Consider the following 24,935-nt stretch of genomic DNA (forward strand, 5'->3'; position numbering starts at 1 on the left):
AAATCACTCTATGAGTTCCCAGATCACAGTATTTGTTAGTGGTAAACATGCTTAAATTTTCCCTAGCCATGAGAAAGGAGCATGTGAAACACTAAACTGAATCAGAATGGTCCTGATGCCCAGTATGCATAAAATTGGGCACTCAGAGAATGGGTTAGAATATATTTTAGGAGCTGTCCAACCTGGGGATAAGACAAAGGTACCAAAGCAACATAAAAAGTAATCTAGGACCCCAAAGTGGGTCCATTGGTGCTATGAATGCTACTGGTGCTGCTGCTTCATATGCTGCTGTTGTAATATGCCCTCAGGAGATCTGGTTACCAAGTTCTCTCTCAGTCAAGGAAACCTTTATGGAAAACCACAAGCTTTTTGCTCTATGGATGAAAAGTGCTGTTTGTGCCACTGACTACAAAAATACCATTTCTGCCTGCCTATGAAAGCACCCTCCTTGTACTCTCCTGCCACACTTTTGAGGCAGAGAAGTGGGTTTATTTACATTTTTACAGATAGGGATGCTGAATCACAGGTAAATTAGATACATGGGACTGTGATCTGAGCTCCTTGGCTGCTAGCTGTTGCCCATGCATATTAGTATTCACCTAATTAGTTCTTTGGTTGTCTGTGTATGTGTGTGTTTTATTTATATATATATATATATTATATTATATAAGACTCTCAGATTCTGAAGGGCAATTTAGTTTGGTTTCATTTCCTTCATCTTCAACAGGTTATGTGAGGTGCTCAATCTTGATCCCAGGCATGTCCTAATAGCAGAAGTGATTTTTACAAATATCGGAGGAGCTGCCACCGCTGTTGGGGATCCACCAAATGTGATTATTGTTTCCAATCAGGAGTTGAGGAAGATGGTATGTATCAAGATAATTGGATTTCTACTCACACATGGAGATAATTGGCTTACTTGTCAACTTATACCTCTTATCCTTAGGGGTGTCTTTGTTCGAAACTAAGCATAGTTCCTCCTTACTGACATTTTCTTTTGGATGCTGTTGGACAACTTAAGAATACAATGGTGGTTGACTGACATTTGCATTAGGAGTTAAGTAGTTTAAAATTGTCTCCCTCTTGGGCTGGTTTAATTTGTGATACACATAATCAGAGATAGAAGAAATGAAGGGAGAAAGAAGAAGAAAGGAAGGAAAAAGAAGAATGGAAGGAAGGCTATAAGGAAGAAAAAAAAAGAAAGGTAGGTCGGGTAAGTTAATGTATATAGATATCCAGAAAAGTTGGATTACCCTCCACTTGGTGATAGGTAAAGCTACATGATTCTTGACCTCTTGGTAGAAGTATTTCATTATAAGAACTAATTCTGGTAAGGTTTTTCTGACTTTTTCCCCTCTATATCTGCTCCTCTCTCTTTTTTCATCTCTTTATTTATTTTTTTTTGAGTACATAACTGATGACACTCTGACACAGATGGAAGCAAAAACTATAGTTTATCTTCATAAAGCTGCCCCAAGCTAGTACCTAATTGGTATTAATGTGCAATCCCAGGCACATTCCCTTTCTTGGAGGATGATAGAATTAATTCTACGCTATTTTAAAGTTGCCTTTGGAGTCTTGCATTTGAATGCCTAACGCTGAAATTGAAATAATGAAACTGACCTCAAACATGCACTTGTGTACTGCACCATGTCATTCAGAGTGTGAGGAAAGAAGGGGAAAGCCCTACTATTTATCTTCTTTTATGTTAAATCATCTCTGTATTCCACAATAGTTTTTCAGGTCATTTAACAAGCCATCGTAGGAACTTCTCAAATTTAGAATCTAGTGGTAATGGACCAAAGGCCAGGCATTTCAATGAGTAGTCTTAGAATTCATTTTTTCTTGTGAACCATCAGAGATTCAGACCTATGATGAGGTTAGGGCCTCAGATAAGCCCTCTGACCAATGTTACTGGATTTTTGCTGGTATAATATCCTCCTGAGTAGCAACCTCCAGGTCATTCCTTTACAGATTAGAAAAGACAGAATTTCTTACCTTTTATTGAAAATGATACCCCCAGAAGTTCAGGGTTAAACTGGTCTTTGTGGATAAATCTGAGCTGCTTCTATTTATTCATTAGCAGTGAGGAGATAAGACGATACTTATCTCTATCAAGTCACAAATGAATTCCAAGGGAAAAGTGTTTTCAGCAGTGATTAATTTATAAGACCTTGCTATCAACATTGTAATGAGATTGCAGGCAGATATTTGCATCCCAGAAGAGGCATATTTATTGTGCATTCTTTGGATGTTCATTAACAGACTAATGTAGGAAAGGAATGACTTCCAAAATTATTTTAAGCTTTGAAATTAATTTTGAAAATATTCATAGGGAAAATAAATAGTAAATATGCAATTTATACAGCAGTAAAGAAAATCAATAGTAGGCATTGTAATAGTCCTCAGAAATGCCTCCTCAGGATTGGGCTAGAACTTAGGCAAGATGGAGCAGAAGGCAAAGTTTGTGTTCTGTGCCTTCTTACTGCCCTCCTCTGTGATCCTCTCTCTTCCTCTTCCCTGTATATTGACATTTTAAAAGAGGAATCCTGGAATGAGTAAAGTCTTGGTAAAACAGAATGACTCTCTTACAGGGTATAATTTATACTTCTTTTCTTTTTAATTTTCTTCTTAGTGTCTGGTTAAAGGAGAGAATTGCTCTCTAGCTGCCAAAGGAAAGGGCTTGTGCATTTTCTAGTAGAACACTATTGCTCTGCTACTTAAAACCCCCTCATCAGTAGTAACCCCTGCTCTAGTGAGACATTAAGAGTTTCTGTGGCAACTGCCCACCCTGCTCCTGGCAGTTTTCTTCCAAAGCTCTTTTTGGGAGTGTATCCCAAGCCATTCTGCTTTGTTAATTCACTACCCCTTTCACAGCCGTGAAATCAGGTTCATTAATTCTATCAAGGACAAAATTATTTTGAAGAGCTCCTTTCAGAAAGACAGAAAAGAAGGAATGAGGAAAGGGTCAGAGATAGTAAAACGTCAGACAGATAGGAAGAGGATGCAGAGTGAAAGCATTTTCACAGATTCAGAGAAATTGTAAGGGATCTTAGAAGGCAGCTAGTCCAACCCAAACCTGAGAGAACCTGGCTCTCCCATGTCTGAGAGACATGGTCATACAGCTTTTGCTTAACAGATCTCTGGTGAGGGGGGACCCACTACTTCCCAGTTCAGTGTATTTCACTTTTAGAAGCTCTGATTGTTAGAAAGGCTTTTCTTCCTAACCTAAAGGTTTTTGTATTTGTTTTATTTTGTGTGGTAACTTGCATCTATTGTGCCCAGTTCCACTTTTGGGGGCAAAACTGAATATATGTAATCTCTTTTATATATGACAGTACCTCAGAAAATTGAAGATATTTATCTTCTCCAGGCTAAAGATTCCTATTCTTTCATTTGATCCTCATATAGGATGGACTCATATCCCTTCACGAATATGCCTGCCCTACTTTGGCCATTCTCCAATTTTTCAGTGCTCTTCTTAAATTGTGGTACTTAGAACTGAAAAAAAAAAACATCCCAGCTGTCACCAGACAAGGGCAGGGTGTACATATGCTACCTGTACTTTCATACCAATCATTTTTTAAATTTAGTTTTTTTGCATCTTCTTTTTATTTTAATTTTTAATTTATGGAATAAGACATGCATTTCCATAACACAGCACAGTAAAAAAGATGATTGCATATGAAACTACAAATTCACTGTGTACAATTTGCTCTTCCTTCTAAATATACAAGTTATCATGTAAATTTCTTTTTTCCCCTTTTTTTCTTCCCTCCTCCCTGCCTTATGCTAATGATGGCTATTATTATACACACATAGATAAGTGTGTGTATATACACATATACATATATGATATATGTAAAATTTTTCTCTACATCTATTTATCACTTGTTTGGATCCAGGTAGCATCTATCTTCACATGTGCTTTATTTTTAATTTATGTATTTATAATAGTCAAAATGATTTAGTTGCTCAAAGTCATTCTTCATACATGTTGTTGTTACTACATATCATGTTCCCTTGCTTCCACTCTGCTTTTCACTATTTCATGTTAAGTTTTTTCCACACCTTTTTAAGATCATTGAACTCATTATTTCTTATAGCACAGTAGTATTTTATCACAATCATGTATCACAATTGTTCAGGCATTCCCCAATTGATGGGGACCACTGCAATTTCCAGTTCTTTGCCACCACAAAGAGAGCTGCTTTAAACATCCCATTCACATTCAAAGTAAGAATTACTCTTTGTGAATTTCCCTCCAAATTATTTATACTCATTATTTTCTTTTTCAGTCTCTTTTTACTCTAGCTCTGTTATCTTTTCTCCCCACTTTCCCACTCCCCATCCTACCCACTCCTCTAAGTATAATCCTGAATGAAAAAATTGAACATTTGACAACTTGAAAGACTTTCAGATACTTTATACCAATCGTTGACTAAAAAAAGTTAGAAAAGCACAGGTCTAAGCATAGATTATGGGGTTCTCCTTTGAACAGCTCCTGTCAACTTGATATTGAACGATTAAAGACTACTCTTTCAGTATAGCAATTCAGTTGTGCATAATTTGATTCAACACTGTTAAGAGCTAGAAGATTTGTCTCTTCTTTTCAATTATTGTTTTTATTTATTGTTATTAAGATTATAATAAAATAGTTTTGTTTTGTTTTGGAGATTATCTTGCGCTGACTGGAAGTGCAGTTGCCACCCAGAAGACTGATCCCAATATTGATAGCAACCAGAACCTTTAACCTGCTCCGTTTTTTTAATCTGGGCTAGTTTGGCTCTCCATAGGCAACCTAATGATCTACTTCCACTTGCTATATTGGTAACAAACAACTGATGGGCTTTAGCCCAACTGTAGCTCAGAACTCCTGAAGCCAAGTCATCCACTAGCCTAACCTCTTCCTTCCCTTCTCCCCAATAATAGGGATTACAGGTGTGCACCACTATGCCTAGCTAAAAATGTTTTTTAAAGTGCCTTGTCTATGGCGTCTTCAAAAGCCAAAGAAGTAACAAGTGAAATCCAAAGCCAAGTGCTAACCAGACCCACAGTGGCAGACCAATATTGGAAAACTTCATTTATACCAGTATATAAAAGTTCTGTCATTCCCTCTATATGGAATAGGAGAAAAAGCCTTGGTTTTGGAATAAGAATACTGTGGTTGGAATCCAGGCTCTGCCTTGATGCCTATGTAATGCTGAACAAGTCATTTCAGTCAAAACCCTCTGTTTTCTTAGTGGTAAGGGTAGGGGATCGGTGAGAAGACTTCTCAGGTCCTTTACAACTCTAATTTCTATTATCTTCCCCTGGAGAAAGGAGATCTAGGGATGTGGAATCTATGGACATTTTAAGATGGATCAGCGAATTTCTACTTTTACTCTTGGAGTTTGCTCAGAGATGCCAATATATCTGGCCAACTCAGTTGATTCAACTTGAAAAAAATCCATCCAAATTTGTTTGAATGTTTTGCCCATCCTGTTTAGCTGTTTTTAAAAATTAAGTGATTCAATATTTTCACTTCATAGAGAAACAGCCTGAGCATCTTGCTGCTAGGAGACAAGATTTTTTGAACTGGGTATAGAATGACTTTCTTTACTGAAGAAAAATTTGTGACCAAATGAGACTAGATTCTTACAAGGTTTCAATAGACCTCAATTTCAGTAACTGTCACTTTACATTGAAATTGGCTAATTGTGAGTAAAATACTTTGTAAACTAGTGAAGTAGTATAAAATTGTGAGTTATTACTATTATTTAGCAGGGTTTTTTCAGCATAAGTAAAGATTCTCTGTCCAACTGAGGAGAAAAGTGTGTACAGCCAAAAAGAAAATAACTAGGTAGAGGGAGGGCTGTAACAACACAGTCACAAAGAAGTAGGAAAGGACTGAGTTAAAGAACTACAGTAACATCAGTCTTGTTGTGGATGGTTTTTTGATACAAGACTTTTAAGGAAATGGCTTTTCTGAGGAAGTTACAGAAATATAGGAAAACAGCAGGGGTCCCATAGGTATATTTACATAAAAAGCTTAGCATGAGAATTAAAATGTGCATGGCATTTGCATGGATTATTTCCTTCTAGAAGTCATAATTTTGTGTTTTTTTCCTCTCTTTTGTATATTTCTTCAATAAAATCATAGGGGAGAAAGAAAGGAGGAGAGGGAGAGGGGAAGGGAGAAGAAGGAGAAGAAAAGGAATAGAGAGAGAGAGAGAGAGAGACAGAGACAGAGACAGAGAGACAGAGAGAGAGAGGGAGGGAGGGAGGGAGAGGAAGCATTACCAAAAGAAATGATCCCACCCAGACATCTAAATAACACAAGGAAAGGGAATGATAAAGACCTAAGAAACAATAGAAGATAGGTGGTGCAGTGGATGAAGCACCAGTGCAGGAGTCAGGAGGACCTGAGTTCAAATCTCATCTCAGACAGCTGTGTGACCTTGGGCAAGTCACTTAACCCCCACTGCCTTATCCTGGGTCATCTCCAGTCATCCTGATGAATATCTGGTCACTGGATTCAGAGGGCTCTGGAGGAGAAGTGAGGCTGGTGACCTGGCACAGAACCTCCCTCACTCAAAACAAAGTCAAGTGCAGGTCATGTCATTTCTCTCATGGCATGGTTGTCTTTGGTGACAAAGGACAAACACACACACAAGACCCTTGGTGTCTTTAACACCATGGAGGACAGTTAAGAAGGATAAATTGAAAGAAGTATACAATTTGAAGGGGTGGTGGTGGATGTTTTCCTCACAACAAGCCTATGAGGTGTGTACTGTAATGTAAACATTGTTATTTCTGTTTGACATATGTAGAAACTGAGGCTCAGAGAGCTTGAGTGGCTTGCTAAAAGTCATACAACTAGTAAGAGACAGATCCAGTACTACTGACTCCAAGTTTTCTGATCTTTGACAGTTTGGTAATGGATAGAACAGTGGATGGAGCACTGTCCTAGAGTTAGGAAGACCTAAGTTCAAATGCAATATCGGACACTCACTAGACATGTGACCTTGGGCAAGTCACTTAACTTGTCTGCCTCAGTTTCTTCAACTTCAAAATGGGGATAATAGTAGCACCTACCTCTCCTGATTATTGCGAGGAGCAAATGAGATAATATTTTTAAATAATACTTTTATAGGAGATAAAAATATTATTTATAGGAGAAAAAGCTTTGGTTTTGGAATAAGAATACTCTGGTTGGAATTCAGGCTCTGCCTTGATGCCTGTGTGATGTTGAGCAAGTCATTTCAGTTCTGTGACCCTCTGTTTTCTTAGTTTTAAGGGAAGAGGATAGGTGAGAAAATTTTTCAGGTTCTTTATTACCCTAATTTCTATTATCTTCCCCTGGAAACAAGAGATCCAGGGATGTGGAAGCTATGGACAATTTAAGATGGATCAGTGAATTTCTACTTTCACTCTTGGAGTTTGTTCAAAGATGCCAATATATCTGGCCAGTTCGGTTGATTCAACTTGAAAAAAATCTATCAAAACTTATTTGGATGTTTTGCTCATTCTAATAAATAATATTTTTAAAGCACTTAGTATAGTACCCGGCACATAGTAGACAGTAAATGTTTTTCCTTCCTTCCTTCCTTCCTTCCTTCCTTCCTTCCTTCCTTCCTTCCTTCCTTCCTTCCTTCCTTCCTTCCTCCCTCCCTCCCTCCTTCCCTCCCTCCCTTTTTCCCTTCCCTTTCTTTCCTCCTTCCCTTCTTTTTTTGTTTGTTTGTTTGCTCATTCTTTTATTCCTTATTCTCTCCAGTGCTAGTGCTTTCCCTGTAAGATCACTTTCCATCTATTCTGCTTATGCACATAGTCATTTACAGGATGTTTTCCCCCACCAGAATGTGAGATCTTTGATGGCTGAGACTGAGTTTTTGCTTTTCTTGTATTCTAACATTTTAGCACAGTTTCTGGTGCATATTAAATGCTTAATAAATATTTGTCAACCAAATGCACTCAGGGGCCAAATAGAACAAGACTAATCCTGTATTCATGTGACACTTCCTCCAGTACTCGAAGCCACTGTCACGTTTCCCTTAAGCCTTCTCTCTTCCATATTAAACTGTCTGTCTCTCTTTTTCTCCCACTTTTATTCTTCCACAAATTCCTATTTGGATGCCTCATCAAACCATAGAGACAATCTGGAATTCCAAAAGACTATGACACTTGAGCACTATTTCTGGCAAGGGAGAAAGGCCTACAGTATAGCCTCAGTAGTGGATTTTTGTTTATTGTCCAAGGATCAGCTAGACTACTTTTTGAAGGGGACATAAGCAGAATATTGACCACCATATTATGATGAATTTTGGCAACAACCATACTCAAAAATCATTTTGTAAGTCATGGAGGAGTTGTGATCTTCATTAATAGGAGGAGAACACTTAAGAAGTCGTATACATTTTGAAACACTAAAAATGTGTAGATAAATATGTATGTATATGTTATACAAATATGAAATATATTCCTACATGCATAGGTGAATTTTCATAGTTTTATAAACATCTACGTATATATCTATTTTATTGCAAACTATACAGATTAAAAAACAATCTATTAACTTTCCAACAGTAATTCTTTCCCAAGGATCTTTCTAACAAATATGTTGTGTGGGAAATTGTTGAGAAAAAATGAAAAATTCAATCAAATATCTGGAAATTTTTCAAAATATTTTCTACTATGTACATAAAACATTCGGACAAATGACTGGTACTTATTGTTTTTTTGTCCAGATGTTTTGTGATTATATAGACAGAGTCAATGAATTTAAAACACAACTGAAATGGAATAATGTTTCATCTCTATGGAAAGTGAGGCTCAATCTACTGTTTTTCTTTCTTTTTTTAACCTTTAGGGAATGGATTTTGCTGGATTCACAGCACACATGTTCATTGGAATTTGTCTTGTTCTCTTGGTCTCCTTTCCTTTCCTGAGACTCCTTTACTGGAACAAGAAGCTTTACAATAAGGAACCAAGTGAGATTGTTGGTAAGTTTGAGGGGCAGGGGAACTATACCTTTTCCTTTTTCCTGTGAGATGACAAGAAAGTAATTTAATTTAATTCTCTTTGAAAATGAGTTTTAGCACAAAAATGTAACATAAAATATGGGCAGAGCATGAGATAAATGTAACCTGCCAAGATGTTTGCCTAATATAAGTGGAGGTTGGAATCACTACTCCTTCCTGATCACAATGCAAGTTCAATACCTTTCAATCCATGAATCCTGATTTTCCTAAGTATGTCCTCTTCAGTTTCTCTAATAGAATTTATAAAATCCAGAAAGTAAGTCCTTTCAGATCCTTTCTGATGATTCAAATGCCTATCATTTATAGTCCAAATCATGTACTATAAGTTAAATCTATGGTACATGAGCCATATGACAAACAATCGTTCTAGCATTGAAATGTAACTTAAATATGAACCAAAATAAAAAAGGTACCATAACTCAATTACCAATTAGTGTTCAGACTTGTTAAGTAAAACAGCATTACCCTTAATGAAGCCTGGGTCTGTACTATCAAATGAGATGATATTTGTAAACTGTTTAGCTCAATGCATGTATGTAGTAAGAGTCTTTCCATCTTTGTGTGTAGAGGTATTTTTGTACTAATAGATCCTACAGAAAAGTTAGGGAACACATTAAGAACATAAGTAATTGTTAAATGGACAACTTATACCTAGGATCCCTGTGTTCCTAAATATGCCCTCAAATGTTCTTGTATGATTTTAACCATGGTGAAGAAGACTTCTTGTCATTGTGATACTTGACATTTTCCCTTTAAATTTTCTTGGGAAGGTCTAACAGTTGGAAAAATTGCAAGCTATCCAGATAGTTTGGGAAATGCTCTGTTTTCCTTGGGATATGACCAAAGTTTGGATAATGTCCAAATTTTTTGATGCCATTATTTGGATGGTTGCTGACAATACTGTATTTTCTTTGCCTTTTTTAAAATTTTTCAGTTTGACTTCAGGTGACTTGAGGTGAATCATTTTTGTAGTTCATAGAGTCTGTAATTTAAAATTTTAATTCATTTCATGAATTTTAGAAAATTTTTTTTTATTGAGCTCTACAGGGCCAATGGTCTATTCTTCATCTTTAGTGGATAGGTACTCAACTTTTGATTTCATTAACACAGGGAACTCCCAGGTGAGGAATCTGCCTCTATTGGTGTGGGTTGGTACCTTTTTTTCACTTTTATAGAATTGCCTGGAGCATCAAGAGGTTAAGTGATTGCCCCAGCACCAGAAAGCCAGTATCTGTCATGGTAATGGAAGTTGAATTCAGGTCTTCCTGTCTTTGAGGCCAGCTCACTGTCATTACTTTCCTTCATCTTTAGTAAGATACCTAAATTTCATTTCATAATTAGTAATTAGAGTTCTAAATAGTTTTGTTGTGATTCACAGTCAGTGATTATACAAGGTAGAAATTTTTTCCCCTTCATGTATAATTTTCATTTCATAGGGTGTATGGGTAATAGTACCTCTGGTGTGAAGGCTTGCTGAGGCCTTTTCAGGGCTTCTCATCCACATTTGGTGCCTACTTGATACTCAACTCTCACCTGTGGCTCCAAGAAGCTGTAGCATGTGCTATGGTCACACCTTGGTAAACCATCTTGGCAGAGAGGCTGAGCTTGGTTGAGGGTAACTGACAAACCTCAAACTCATTGGTGAATTGGGTGGTGTCTACCCCAAATATGTGAAGACTGCACTCATTAGAATGGATGGTTGAGGACAATTTGTTCCAATAGACTGAAGGCAGCTGAAGCAGATGCTGTAGAGTGCTTTGGTTTAGAGTTTGGTTAAACATCAAATATTCCAAAGTCATCCACTGCATCCCAGGCCATCACCAGTTGTCCTGACTTTTGTCATGTCAATAGACTTTGATTATTCTGCAAGAGAGAGTGGTTCTGATGACTTTGGCAACTCTACCTCACTTAAATCCAATTTGCACAAGCCAAGACATTACCCCGTGATGCCATTGGTCTTTTTAGAAAATAAAGGACAAAAAACCCAATTGCTTTCCTTCCATTGGAGCTGACTGTGCTTGTGCTCAAGTAGAAAGCATAATTATGAGCCATTTCAGATAGCACCTTTCCACAGTTCTGGAAGGTTGACTTTTTATAGGAGTATGAAATTTGTTCTAAGAAGTTATTTTGTCATCTGAAATTTGCACCTGGAAATCATTCTTTGTGAGGAAGAAGGTATGTTACTGCAGGGTAGATTCTCTCTAGGAAGTTATGGCAGTATGTTTGAATCTCTAATGATAATGATGATAGAAATCAAATGTAAAGAAAACAGGATGCACCTGAAATCCTTTAAATGGCACATTGGATAATTTCAACACATTTATTGACTACTCAGTGCAGCACTGAAAACAGCCTTGAGCACTTTGAATGATAAAAAAGATATGATCCTTGCCGCCTTAACTTACAATTTAGTAAGGCAGACCAAGTTCACAGACATTATGTGTTTAGAGAACAATAAACTGCTCAACTAAGTGATGCTGAATGACTGCTAGTGCAATAGAATCCTGGAGAAGAAAGAGGACGGTGAAATGTAGGTCAAAACCTGAAGGGCCAAGGAAGGGAGTCTTTTGCACCAAAGTGTAAAGGAAGCAGTCCATTGTAAAATACAACAGGAAAAGTTATAAGTGGAGCTGCATTTCAATTTGCTATGCAATACTGAGACAATAGTAACCATTAGGTCCAATTTGATTCATTTAAATGTTAAGTTGGTTTGCTTTTAAAAGCATTTGTAATTATCTTTTTATAAATAGCCCTGCCTAGTAGTAAAAGGCCCAACCTTTCTGAAGAACAAAAAAGTCCTTTCTCCTATTGCCCTTTTCTTTATTTTTTATGGTGGTATTTGCTATCTGGGTGACTGAAACAATCTTTTTGCTTTTCTTTCTGAACCCAAATTCAATCAAAATTTGCCCTTTTGTAATAATTAGATTTCCATGACAATTAAATCTCATGACTTATTTTCATTATATAGCTCTTTTAGATTCAGCATCTAGAGTGGTTCCATAACCTGTAAGTTGTATTTTTGAAGTGAAATGAATATTCTTTAATTTCTCATTTTTTGATTGTAATTATTATCCTGATGGAGAACTTAGAATTAGAATGTGATAATAATGAATTCATCTGTTTAAGTTTGTATTTACACAGGCAAAATTAAGTGAAGGGTTGAGCAATTATTTGATGAATATGGGTGGTTGTAGTCTAACTGCAAAATTCTGACCTGAATCCTATGTACCACAATAACAAATGAACTTTTTTCTAAGTCTGAGGAAGCGTGGAAATGATATGTTATTTTTTCAGTGCTCTATTTTTACATTTCCTTTGCCCATTTGAACATAGCCATGGGAGTACTTATGCATGCAAACAGAACCATCCCTAAGTAGGGTCAAATGCAATGGTGATGTCTTTCTAGGTCCTGCCCTATAGAGATGCTATTAGTAACTCAAAATGGTCTGGTTCATAGGTTAGCTTGGTGAAATGACATTCTAATGATAGTGCCTATTTGCATAGTGTCTGTTTTGGTCATTGATGTCTTGTATACTTAAAAATCTTTTGAGTCTAGTCATTTAAAAAGAATCAATCCCCATAAATCCCTATTTGTAACGCCTCAAAATGTGAGAACCTTCCATCTGTAAAGTCTTTATTCTGCCTACTCCCTTGGTGAAGAACCATTTAATATGTTTCTTGGGATTATTCCAAGTATCCACTGGAGATTAATTCTTGAAGAATAATTATTTATTTTTAACAGGTTTATACTTTCTTTAGTCTCTCTAGATTGCTTCAAAAAATCATAGCAAATGTTACTTTAGAACCACCAATCAATTCAACCTCGACATTAATTATGTGGTATCCAGTTTGATTTTTCCCAAATCAGTTTAAAAGAAAATCTGAAGTGCTGAACATTTGTATGTTTAGAAGCTTTCACTTTGTTCCATCTCAAAACTTTTACCCTTTTGCCTTCTATTGTACTTATTCTTTGTCCTGGCATTTTTTTCAATGGCATTTAGCCCAATTGTAATGCAATCCTGATCCCCTAAAAGATTTAAAAATTAAAGTACCATTTTTGTCTTTTCCATATACTGTTTCCTTTAATTACTTATGCAAGACAGGGGAATTCAGGCTGTTAACTTAAAAATAAACTTTTTGAAGGATAAAAAGGTTTTGGAAATTTTCAAGAAACTTATAAATTTTTCATTCAGATTAGTATCCTAATTTATAATCAGTTACTATTTGCTTAATAACACAAGATCCAGAATTCTTATAATCAGCCTGTTCACCCTGCTTTATTCCAATCAGGAGCTATTCCATTGCTAAGAGGTTAATCAGTGGCTTCTCAATGAAAATAAATGCAGAGGTCTCCCTTTATTTATTAAATTTTCTTTTGAAATGGAAGAAAAGGTGATTGACAAAAGAAGATTTCATCGAAGGGGGCTCTAGTTACCTGGTTTGGAAGAAGTAGAGAGGATGACTTAATGGACCCAAGCATGATTTAATGGACCATTTCCATCTCTAATTTCTTTGATTCTGTAATAACCTGATATGGATTGTTTGAAGCACCTGCTTTAATCAACGAAATATCTGACATGTTGGTTGCTGATTGGCAATCAGTTGAGGTTTTGGAGTTTCAGGCAACCTACATTAGCTGCCCTGATTTTTCTGGTTTTGAGGCATTTTAAAGCACCTTATTTTGAGGATACTTAGATTAATTGCTTTGTGTAGGGATTCAGCTTTTATCTATATTAGAATATTTTGTAGCCCATTGGCCCAAACAGAGGTTGAAAAGTCTATGGGTTAATGAGGACTTGACATTTTAGCATCAAGTTGTTTATTGCTTTGAAGCATTCTTTTCAGGGCCTTGGATTGAAAAACAGTTTCGAGTTATTTCAATTAGTTTTCCCTAAAGACTAAAACAGTATAGTTATTATTTCTCTCTGTAGACATGGAAAACAGGGCAGAGACATTTTGCAATGTTCTTAGTTAAAATCAATACTTTCTTTAGTGAGTCCCACCCTGATGTTTCACACGAGTTGTTTACATCTCTTTGCTTCTATCTGGAATTAGTGTTCCAAAAAAAAAAGTTTTAGGAATTGTAGCTCATTAGGTTCCTTCTCTGTAGACTTTCATAAATTCTGATTCTGGGAAATCTAGTGGTAATTTACCTAATGTGGCTCAGTTGCCTGGATCTGGTTCCAAAACAAGGAAGAGACAGTTTGGTGGCAGTTTGAAGGCAGTAGAGTCAAGTTCAAATAAGAAATGTTGTTCGGTCTTGTCTCACTCTTCATGAACCCATTTGTTGTTTTCTAAGCAGAAATACTGAAGTGGTTTGCCTTTTCCTTCTCCAGTTCATTTGATAATTGAAGAAACTGAGGTAAACAGGGTTAAGTAACCTGTCCAGGGTCACACAATTAGTAAGTGTTTGTGGCTGAATTTGAACTGTGGTCCTCCTGACTCTAAACATTGTGGACCACTAAGAAGTAAATAAGGATTCCTGATGTTTACTTGTTGACTTAGAGCTGAGAGCTCTCAAAGGTGTTACTGCTGCTGTAGCCATCTCCAAAGCCTGGTCCTGGTGCCATGGTATGGTCTGTGCTGCTCTCTAGACCAACCACTACCCAGGTAAGACAAACTTTTTTTTTTTGGCCAACCTCCTAAATTGTCTTGGGTTAGAAAATTGTTTTACTCAGCCTTTGGTCAATTCTGCTGCTCCAGAATTCAATTTGAAGTATTGTTTTAAAGGTGTTTTGAGTGGTATTTGGGAGAGTTCAGGTGATACTCTGTCATCCTGGCTTTGCCACTCCCCGTCCTATTTTATTTTATACTTTTAAAGACATTTTGAGAAGAGGTCCACAGATTTCACCAGACTTCAAAAGGCATCCATGACAAAAAAGTATCTAACTACAGCCCTAAGGCTAACATGTTTATAGACCTGTCTGATCTTAGCTAAGATGATCCTAAGGAAATTGACATAGAATCTACCACTTGGCTTCTTCTTAAAGTCTTTCCAGTTTGGTAAGAACTGCTCAACCTTGTGTTTCCCTAGTAGAGCCTTCAAGAATCCGGAATCACCTCTATCTCATGATAAGGTAATGAAGCAGAAATAGGAATTTCTGTTCACTGGATCATGGAAGTGGAGCTTTGTTAGTGATGGTGGAATCCAGGGTATATAACCATTGCTGTATGTTCTTTTGTGTTGAGTGAAGATGATATGGACCATTAGAAATGAGGTGAATGGCTGAACAAGTTGTAGTATATGAAAGTAATGGAATACTATTGTGCTATAAAGAAATGATGATCAGGCAGACTTCAGAAAAACCTGGAAAGACTTATATGAACTGATGGTGAGTTAGGTGAACAGAACCAGGAGAACATTGTACACAGTAACAGTCACATTGTGTAATGACTGACTTTGATAGACTTAGCTCTTTTCAGCAATGCAAGGACCTAAAACAATTCCAAAAGACTCATGATGGAAAATGCTATCCACATCCAGAGAAAGAAATATGGAATCTGAATGCAGATCAAAGCAAACTATTTGACTTTTTTGTTTTGTTATTTTTTTCTCATGGTTCCTCTCATTCATTCTAATTCTTCTGTATAACATGACTAATGTGAAAATATGTTGAATAAGAATGAATATATGGTGCCTATATCAGATTGCATGACATCTTGGGGAGAGGAGAAGTGAAGGGGGTGGAGAAAATTTAAAATTTATGGAAGTGAATGTTGAAAACTAAAAATAAATTTAAAAAAATTATACCCATTAAAAAAAAGAAAAGAAAAAAAGAAATAAGGTGACTGATATACTAGGGTGCTTGTGGGGATATTGATAAGAATTTGGGTAGGGGTTTAAAAAGAGAGAAGAAGACCTAGGAAATGATAGATAATAGCCACCAGGATCTGGGTAAGGGTTTATACATACATATATACATACATACATGCATACATATATATATACACACACAAATATATGTGTATAATTATATACACACACATATACATTTATATATGCTCATTTATGTAATATATATTTACAGTTTCTATATATTAAAATATAGAAAATCTCAGGGAGGGAGAGTTTGCTGAATGAGAGTGATAATGGAAGAACATAGAGGTGTTGGGGAAGAGGAATCTTCTCAGTGTAGCGGGGGACATGGAACAAGACATGAAGAGGGTGGCCAGGTGTGTTGTAACTTCTGGGAGGAATCAGACTTCTCTGATTTCAAGGAGCTGGAAAGTGCTGGAGAAAGAAGTTTAATGTAAATGGTAGTTGGTTAATAGTGGAAAGGAGTTTCTGAAGGATACCAAGGAAAGACTGAACAGAGAAGGAGAGGGAGATGGGAAAGATAGGACTAATATGAACAGGCAAGAGTTGGTACTTGATGGCAAGATAAGGGAGTTTTCACTAGGGTTATCTTTAACTCCAAATCACAGAAATAAATTGAAGACAGAATTTGTTAGCCACTGGTCAGTAGATTGGTAGGTGTTTATGTTGTTCCTGGAAGCAATGGAAGCTGTATCTCAGGTCTTTGGCTCTGTATTGATTTGATTATTATCCCCTGGCCTAAGTGTCTACTATGCAACCTTGTGGAAGAAAGAGGTCCTGAGCTTCTGGTTGTGGACTAAGCAAGAGGATGGGCATAAGAGGTCAGATAGTGAGAAACCTGTAATCTGGGCTCCAGTAAGAGAGGACTGAGGTGGGTTTGAGTCACCGATCCTCCAATCAGCAGTGAAGAAGCTCTGTCTTTGAGTAGAAGAGATGTACACAGATAAATATAAAACAATATAAAATATAAGTGCTTAAGAATGCCATAGAGTTCTAGGAGAACAGATGAGGCACAGCTAACATTGATTCTGGGAAGGAAGGAATTATGGGAGGAGATAAACATTTATTAAGCATCTATTGTGTTCTTATTGTGCTATACGTTTTAGAAATATCTCATTTGAGGGAGAGGTGTTATGATTATCACCATTTTACAAATGAGGAAACTGAGGCAGCCAGAAGTCAAGTGACTAGTCTGTGGCCACACAGCTAGGATGTATCTGAGGCTGGATTTTAAATGAGGTCTTCCTGACTTCTAGGCCCAGCATTCTATCTACCACGTTACACAGCCAACTCCAAGGTAAGGAAGGCATGAAAATTTACTATTATACTCTCTGATAAGTAGAAAATTCTCTTTTCTGCTCAAGACTCCTGTGCTGAACCATAGGATCATTGAGTTAGAGCTAGGCACCATCTAGTTCAACCACCTCACCTTGCCAAAGAGAAACCTAAAGGTTCAAAGAAATGAAATGATTTTTCCAGGGACACAGTTAGTAGCAAAGGGTGAGATCTGAACCCGGGCCTTCCTGACTTGAAATCTAGTACCCTTTCCACATGGCCATGCTGAACTGAAGTCTGTTTAGTTGAAAACTCAGTTTCCTAGTCAGGATCATTTTCACTTGGGAACAAAGGCCCAGAGGAATCAACCTTTATCATCACTTCAGTCTCTTTCTTCAAATGGTTGAAGGCACTGATGCTAGAGGCATTGTAGCTTTGGCACAATAATCCTATTCATACAAGGCCTAGATAGCAGCGTTTCCTGTTTGATTGACTCTTCAGTATTACCTCCATGTTGTTTCTGCCTTCTTTGGACCTTAATATTTGTAAAAAAACCCAAAAAATCAACAAAACCTTTTATCACATTGTCTGGCATACAGTAGATGCTATATAAATGCTCATTATCCTGCCCTTTGATGGCTAAAAAAGAGGCTCCAGATCTTTTTCTGCCAGACCAGCTGAGAACTTGTTTTCTGACTCTTTCTCAGTTCCTTTATTTTGCTTCTTATGAGAAGTTGTTCCAGGTAATTCCTGTCCTCTTTCGCTTGGCAATACTCCATTTCTCCTCATTTCAGATCTGTAAAATTAGTTTATATTTCTGCCAGATTTTTTTCTTTTCCTTTGTTCTTTTCTTGTTCTTACTTCTAACCTTTTTCTTGTCTTGATAGAATATGCAAGCCTCCCACCTCAATGGGATATGGTGTGAATTAATGAGGTACCATTTGCTGAGTGTTTCTGGATTTAAGTGCTAAATGTTGTTATTTTGAGTAGCAATGAGGTTTCTTCTTGCCTGTTTCCATGCTGGCAACCAATGTAGCATTTCGCGGAGTTAGAGAAAATAACTGTTAAAAAACAGACTTTGGCAATATACTGCTTTGATCAATGAAATGATTTGGAAACATATGTTAATTTCCCATCATAACCACAAACTATTCTATTGCTAGCATCATTACAGCTAAAGAACAGGTCACAGCTGTCTGAAAAGGGACACCAACCAGGAATCTATGTTGTAATTTCCCTTGTCAATTGATTTTCTGTGTAGGAGATTGGTACAGATGGGAAATTAGATCATACTATCTTAGTTGGTTTAGTTCTGCATGAAATGTGGGATATCTGGGAGGAAAAGCAACTTAAAACAATTGTGGTTGTTGTTGACCAGAAGAGAAGAAATTGGAGGGTGAACGTTTTAAAATAAAGACAGAAATTGAATATGAAATTCTAGACATTAAGAACTACAAATGGAAAATGATGAGACAGGAGTCACCAGTGCTATTTCTTCAGGTGAGATGGTGCACTACCAGGTCTTAATTTCTGCCCTGCTACTGCAACCTAAGGCCCTGCAGGCCTTACCTTGTCTCTCTATCCTTTCCTGATCCCCTGCACTGTCATCTGATCACTTAACATTACCTTCGACTCTTATGCCTTGAGATAGACTAAGCTCTTAGAATCACTGGACCTTTCCATTCTCCTTGAATTTGAAATTTATTTTATGCATTATTCACACTAATTAGAGAATGAATTCTTTGAGAGCAATGACTGACTTTTTTCTTCTATTTATATCACAAGTGCTTAGCACAAAGTAAGATCTTTCTTTTTGTGGTGGCAAAGAATTGGAATTTGAGGGGATGCCTATCGTTTGGGGGAATGGCTGAAGAAGTTGTGGTATATGAATGTAATGGAATAGTATTGTGCTGTAAGAAAAGATGAGTAGGCATGCTTCAGAAAAACCTGGAAAGACTTACATGAACTGATGCTAAGTGAAGTGAGCAGAACCAGGAGAAAAAGTAACAGCAATAAGGTGCGCTGATCAGCTTTGATAGGCTTAGCTCTTCTCATCAGTACAATGATTTAAGACAATTCTGAAAGACTCATAATGGAAAATGCTATCCACATACAGAGAAAGAACTATGGAATCTGAATGTAGATCAAAACATACTATTTTCTTCTTTTGTTTTTTCTTTCTTGTGGTTTTTCCTTTTGTTTTAATTCTTCTTTCACAACATGACTAATAGGAAAATGTGTTTCATATGACTGTAAATGCATAGACTATATCATATTACCTGTTGTCTTGGGGAAGGGAGAAGAAAGGGTGGGAGGGAAAAAATGGAATTCAAAATTTTATAAAAATGTAGAAAACTATTTTTACATGTAATTGGAAAAATAAAATACTATTAAGTGAAAAAAACCAGAGGGTTTTTAAATTTAATGTTTTTAAATGAATAATAAAAACAAAATTATCTCCTGATATCTGTGCTCCAACAGAGGAAGGACTTTGTGTCCTAGAGTGTCTCCCTGATCTTACTTAAGTTTCACTCTGAGACTTGCCCTTAGGGCATTCTTTGGTATGCTTGTCTTGGTTACCAAAATTTCTAGGTATAAATTTGCCAGACTCCATACATTTATATATGGTAGCTAGGGGTCAAAGTGTATAGAGTGCTGGAGTTGGAGTCAGACCCCAATGTGAATCCTATCTCAGACAAATGACCCTGAGAAAGTCACTTAACTTGTCTCAGACTCATTTCCCTCATCTGAAAATATGAAGGAATTGGACTGAATGGCCTCTAAGGATGTATTGAGCTAGAAACATACATAGTTGTATAAAATTCACACTTTCCTTTCTCTTCCTCACAGATTGTGTTTTCCTTACTTTGGCTTAGTAAGTTTTTAAATTCCACCTAGTCTTGATACTTTAGATATTACCGTATTTAACAGTTTGATTAGTGGCAAATTCTGTAAATACAGACTTACAGTTCCCAGGCTACAGATGATCTTTATATTTTCGGTGTTGAAAAGGCTGTTGATCAAACACTGGATTGTTTAGCTGTTCTCTATTCAGAGAGTAATCACTGTCATCTTCAAATGAGAATTGCAGGATTTTAGAGCTATAAGTTTCATTCTCCTTTTTTTCATTTTACATAGGTGAAAGGAAAGACCTTAGAGATTAAATGCCTTACTCAAAGTCATGTTGCTGGTGAAGTCTTGGGATAGTCAGACCATTTCTTTTTCTAATACATGTTCAATTCAGAATGGAGAAAGGAAAACATGAATGAACCATCCATGAATATACAGGCCTTTGTAACACTCTTATGACACCACTGGGAATATTTGTATCTTATCCCCTCAAATAGATTGTAAATTCCTAGAAGATAGGAACTGTATTATCCATGCAGATGTCCCAAGTAGCACCCAGTACATCAGCCAGTTAATCAACAGACATTATCATTATTTTCTATAACTCGGGTACTGTGCACAATATTCAAAATATTTATTAAAGGAAGATTAAAAGATTGTCAGATGTACTCAGTGACAGTATTTTTTTGGTGGAAACATCTAGAAGACTATGAGGATAATGAAACCAGAGAAGAGGTGAGAAGTCAGAACTAGCAAGAGAGGGTTTTGGGAATAATATGCATAGTGTGTCAACTGAAGTGGGACAAATGCAATCAATCTCCCAGAGAAATCACATATGGAGAGAAAAGGGGAAGAAAGGATGAAATCTAGGGAGTGCCCACATCTGAAAGTCAAGAGCAAAAGCACTCGTTATGTGTGTGTGTATATATATATATGTATATATATATAAAATTTATATAATATATATAATATAATTTATATATGTAATATAATATATAAAATATAATATATGATATGATAATATATATAATATATTATTTTGTAATCATACATACATACATACATACACACATATGTATATGTGTGTGTGTATATGTGTATGTACGTATGATTACAAAATAATGAGGTGGCTACCCCAAGTCACAAGTAATTACTTTATAGTCCTACTATTTGTGTGTCTGCATCTGTTACATTCATTATATGAAAGACAGTCAGGACTACTGTACCAAAGGATAATATTGATGGCTTTAATTTTCCCCAAGATGTTTTCTTAATCCCTCAGAATTTTATTTCAGCTCTGAATATGAAAACTGGTAAGAATCTCTAAAGCATGATGATGAAAAATTCAGTGACTTACCTAACTACCCATGAGTTTAATGTCATTTTATCCTATACTTTTCAACTGCCAAGTCACTTTCAGTCATTATATTTCAACAAGTGGTTTCCTTATTTGAAGATTATTATGATATTCCCCTCAGTGGTGTCTCTCCTTTCATTGGCGCTGCTGCTTCCATTATTAGCAGCCTACTGAGTTTTGGTGCAGAATTATATTGGCTGCTTCTTGTTGTAAGCCAAAGAAATGTCAATTTCATCCCCCTCTTGTCTAGTGGTTTATGTGCAGAAATGGTAGTTAGGTTTATTGGAACTCTTTGGAAATAAATCTCAGGCTGATTTGCTTCATATTTCCTTGAGGATATGAGTGTCCAATTATTCAAAATAACTTTCACTTTTTTTTCAAAGTCCCAGGAAAATGGTCAAGTAAACTGCTAATTCTCCATCAACTCTGCAAAAAGGTTGCTGTCAAAACATTAAACCTTGGGCCATCCTGTCAGTTTTGCACTCTCTACTTTGACAATTGTCTTATGTCATTTTATCATCCTGATTTGCAATACTATTTTCTTTTACCTGATTCAGAATGAAACTGCTTTAGTATTCTTAGACTTTACTAAATTTTATTTAGTCTCATAGTATTTAGAGTTGAGAAAGGAATGGTGTGAAATGAGCTGTCCAAGGTTCCAGAGGTTGGAAGTAGCAGAGCCAGGATTTGAACCTAGCTATGTGTCTGTCATTCAACCCTATTTGCCTCAGTTTCCTCATCTGTGAAAGGAACCGAAGGAGGAAACAGGAAACCACTTCAGTATCTTTGCCAAGAAAATCCCGGGTGAGGTCATGAAGAGTTGGACATGATTAAAACAACTGAACAACAAAAATTGAAGTCTGTTGTCAATATTTCCCTAGCAGGGTGCTAATTGGCATTAACTCAAAGTTAAAGTCCTCAAAGATTATGTATCTCATAAGTCTTATAGGCAAATAGAAAGAGCAAACTTTCATCAAATTTATTTCAATCTTATGAGGTATGTAAGAGAGAGCACTGGACCAGGAGTCCAATAGAAGGGCAGCTCCCTGAAAGTGGAGACTGCCTCATTTTTGTGTTTGTAATTCCCATTGCCTAACATGATACCCAGTACATAACATGTATCAAAAATGGGGCCAACAGGTCACAATGCTGCCCCTGCAATATTCCCAAATATAGCCATGAGCCAGGTTAAATTGTAATTGGAAAATATGTAACACAATAAATAAAAATATAGTAGGACATAGATAATGCTGACCTGTGGTTTTCTAAGTCAATGTGCAGCCATGGGAATTCATATTCATATGTATGGTTTAGTGGCTCATGTTTCTATTAGAATTTGCTATATACGGTAGATGCATGGCCTCTGTTGATTGAATTGAAATAAATCTGGTTCTAGTTTCTAGCTTTAGGTTGGTTCAGAGGTGCTGCTAACTGACTGTGTGATCCTGATCAAGTCGTATAATCTCTTGGTGTTTTTTCACCTGTAAACTTGGACATAATAATATATGTCCTGCCTCTCTTTCAGGGTTCTTGTGAGTATCAACTGAGATAATTTATGTGGAAGTGCTTTGTGACTGTAAGGCAAAACTGTAAAACAAAATAGTGATTGTGACTGGACTTCTGATTTCATTGTTTGCTATAAGGACTTTTCCAGGTGAAGAAAGTCCCTGTATCAACTCACATTGACCTTTTTAATGTATTTTATACATTTTGGAAAGCTGTCTAGAGTGCAGAGAATTTAAGTGACTTACCCAGGGTTGCATAGCCAGCATGTGTGAGAAGCCAGACTTGCACTTATGTTTTCTTGACTTCATGATCTACCTGCTATCCCATGCCACCTCTCAGTCTGTGTTGTCCTACAAATACCAATATAATAATGTTACTTTATGTTTTCATATTGCATAGTCTTATTAGTTTTAAGAGAAAGGTCATGTCCTTTTTTCATTTGTTAACTTTGGTTTGGATGAAGAGGTTCATTGTTATTATGTGAGCTTTAGAGAAATGATTATAAATCTCTTTTGGGTTTTGTATTCTCCATAGGTTGATTTTGACAGTAGAATTTCCAGGAAGAGCTTTTGAATTAATACTTGTTTTTTAAACATGTGAATCTGGCAAGGAAACAAAAGGTTTGTTATTACCGTGTTCATGATGTGAATATAAAGCAATATGACTTAAAAATCCCGTGCACTAACAAGGATGCAATGATTCACACATCCAAATCAATTCCATCCATCAAAGGATTTGGAAGACTTCACATCTTTTCCAGCAAAGATTCCATTGGTCAAAACATGTCTGAAACTTCCCTTTGTGAATTGCCTGTAGAACCAGTATATCAGTCACAGGAGAAACTTAGACATTGCTTTTAATCTTAAGAATTAAAGTCCTAAATGAGAGGTAGAATGACATAGCAAATACAGAACTGGCTTCAAAGACAAGAAAGCCCAACTTTAAGTCTCATCTATGACACATATGGGCTATCCTGGCTAAGTCACAGTCTCTCAGTACTCTACACAACTCTTTATGATGATACATTATATGATTGCATTGGTAGAGGGAATTTCCTCACACGAGACTTTCCTATACTATTTTTCTGTTGAATTGAACATATTTCAACACCAAACTCTGTATGTATATTCTGCACTTTTTTGACCAGTTTAGATGAAAGTGAAGTTCAAGTGATGCCCACTTAACTTAATCCTTCCACATTTGCATATATTTCTAGTGCAGATCCTAATATTTTTTGAGAGAAATTTCCCCATTTTTCTTCCTTTCCTTTCCCCCTCCTTTTCCCATCATCCTTTTCTTCTTTCAGTATTGTCAAAGTATCACAAAGATATTTCTAGGTCTTTTGGGACTATTCTTTTATCCCTTCCTCCCCTTTACAATATAATAGTTCATTCTTACAACTTCCCTTCTCATTGTTTATTCATATTTACCTTTTTATTTTATCTCAATACCTGTATCTGTATTCCAAAATTTCTTTTCAATACTTTTTCTTTTCTATCAGTAATATTTCAAAGCCATCTGTTTTATTGAAGATCAATTGTTTTTATTTGTAGGTTTTTGTTTTCTTTTGATGGGTAAGTTATTCCTGATAGTAAACTTTTATCTTTTGCCTTTTAGAATGTCTCATTCCCTGCTCTTTGGTTCTGTAGAGAGGTAGCTGTTAAATCTTGTGCAGTCCTGATGGAAGTTCCTCACTTATTTGAATTCTTTCTTTTTCACTGCTTGCAGTATTTTTCTTTTATCTGAAAGCTCTGGATTTTGACAATGACATTCCTGGGAGTTGCCATTTTGGAAATTTTTTCAGGAGGTGACAGGTAGATTCTGTTAATGTTCACATTATGCCTTGTTATAATATCTGTTTACATACAACATTTCCTATACTAATAAATTTATGAGACCACTGTCCATCCCTATTCTTTATGCTAACAACTATTATATATCAGTGGTAGATTGTGTGATGTAAAGAGCACTAGACTTGAATACTAATTAATCATGTGATCATTAATAAGCTGCAATCACTTTTTTACAATTTATTTTTCTGTAAAATGAGGCTTTTTAATCAATAACATTTATCTCAAAAAACTGCTGCTAAAGAAGCAAGTTGGAAACC

At 36.3% G+C, this 24,935-nt stretch overlaps 1 protein-coding gene across 2 annotated transcripts in view; it reads left to right on the forward strand.

The window, feature by feature from the left end:
• The window catches only part of OCA2 (OCA2 melanosomal transmembrane protein), a 656,645-nt gene that overhangs the window by 246,506 nt on the left and 385,204 nt on the right, over positions 1-24,935 (forward strand). For both annotated transcript variants that reach the window (XM_072614578.1, XM_072614579.1), the window contains 2 exons: positions 728-866; positions 8,849-8,981. In XM_072614578.1, the coding sequence (XP_072470679.1) occupies positions 728-866; positions 8,849-8,981 (272 nt within the window). The remainder of the gene's footprint in view (positions 1-727; positions 867-8,848; positions 8,982-24,935) is intronic.

Source organism: Notamacropus eugenii, chromosome 5, assembly GCF_028372415.1.
Source record: "Notamacropus eugenii isolate mMacEug1 chromosome 5, mMacEug1.pri_v2, whole genome shotgun sequence".
NCBI lineage: Eukaryota > Metazoa > Chordata > Mammalia > Diprotodontia > Macropodidae > Notamacropus > Notamacropus eugenii.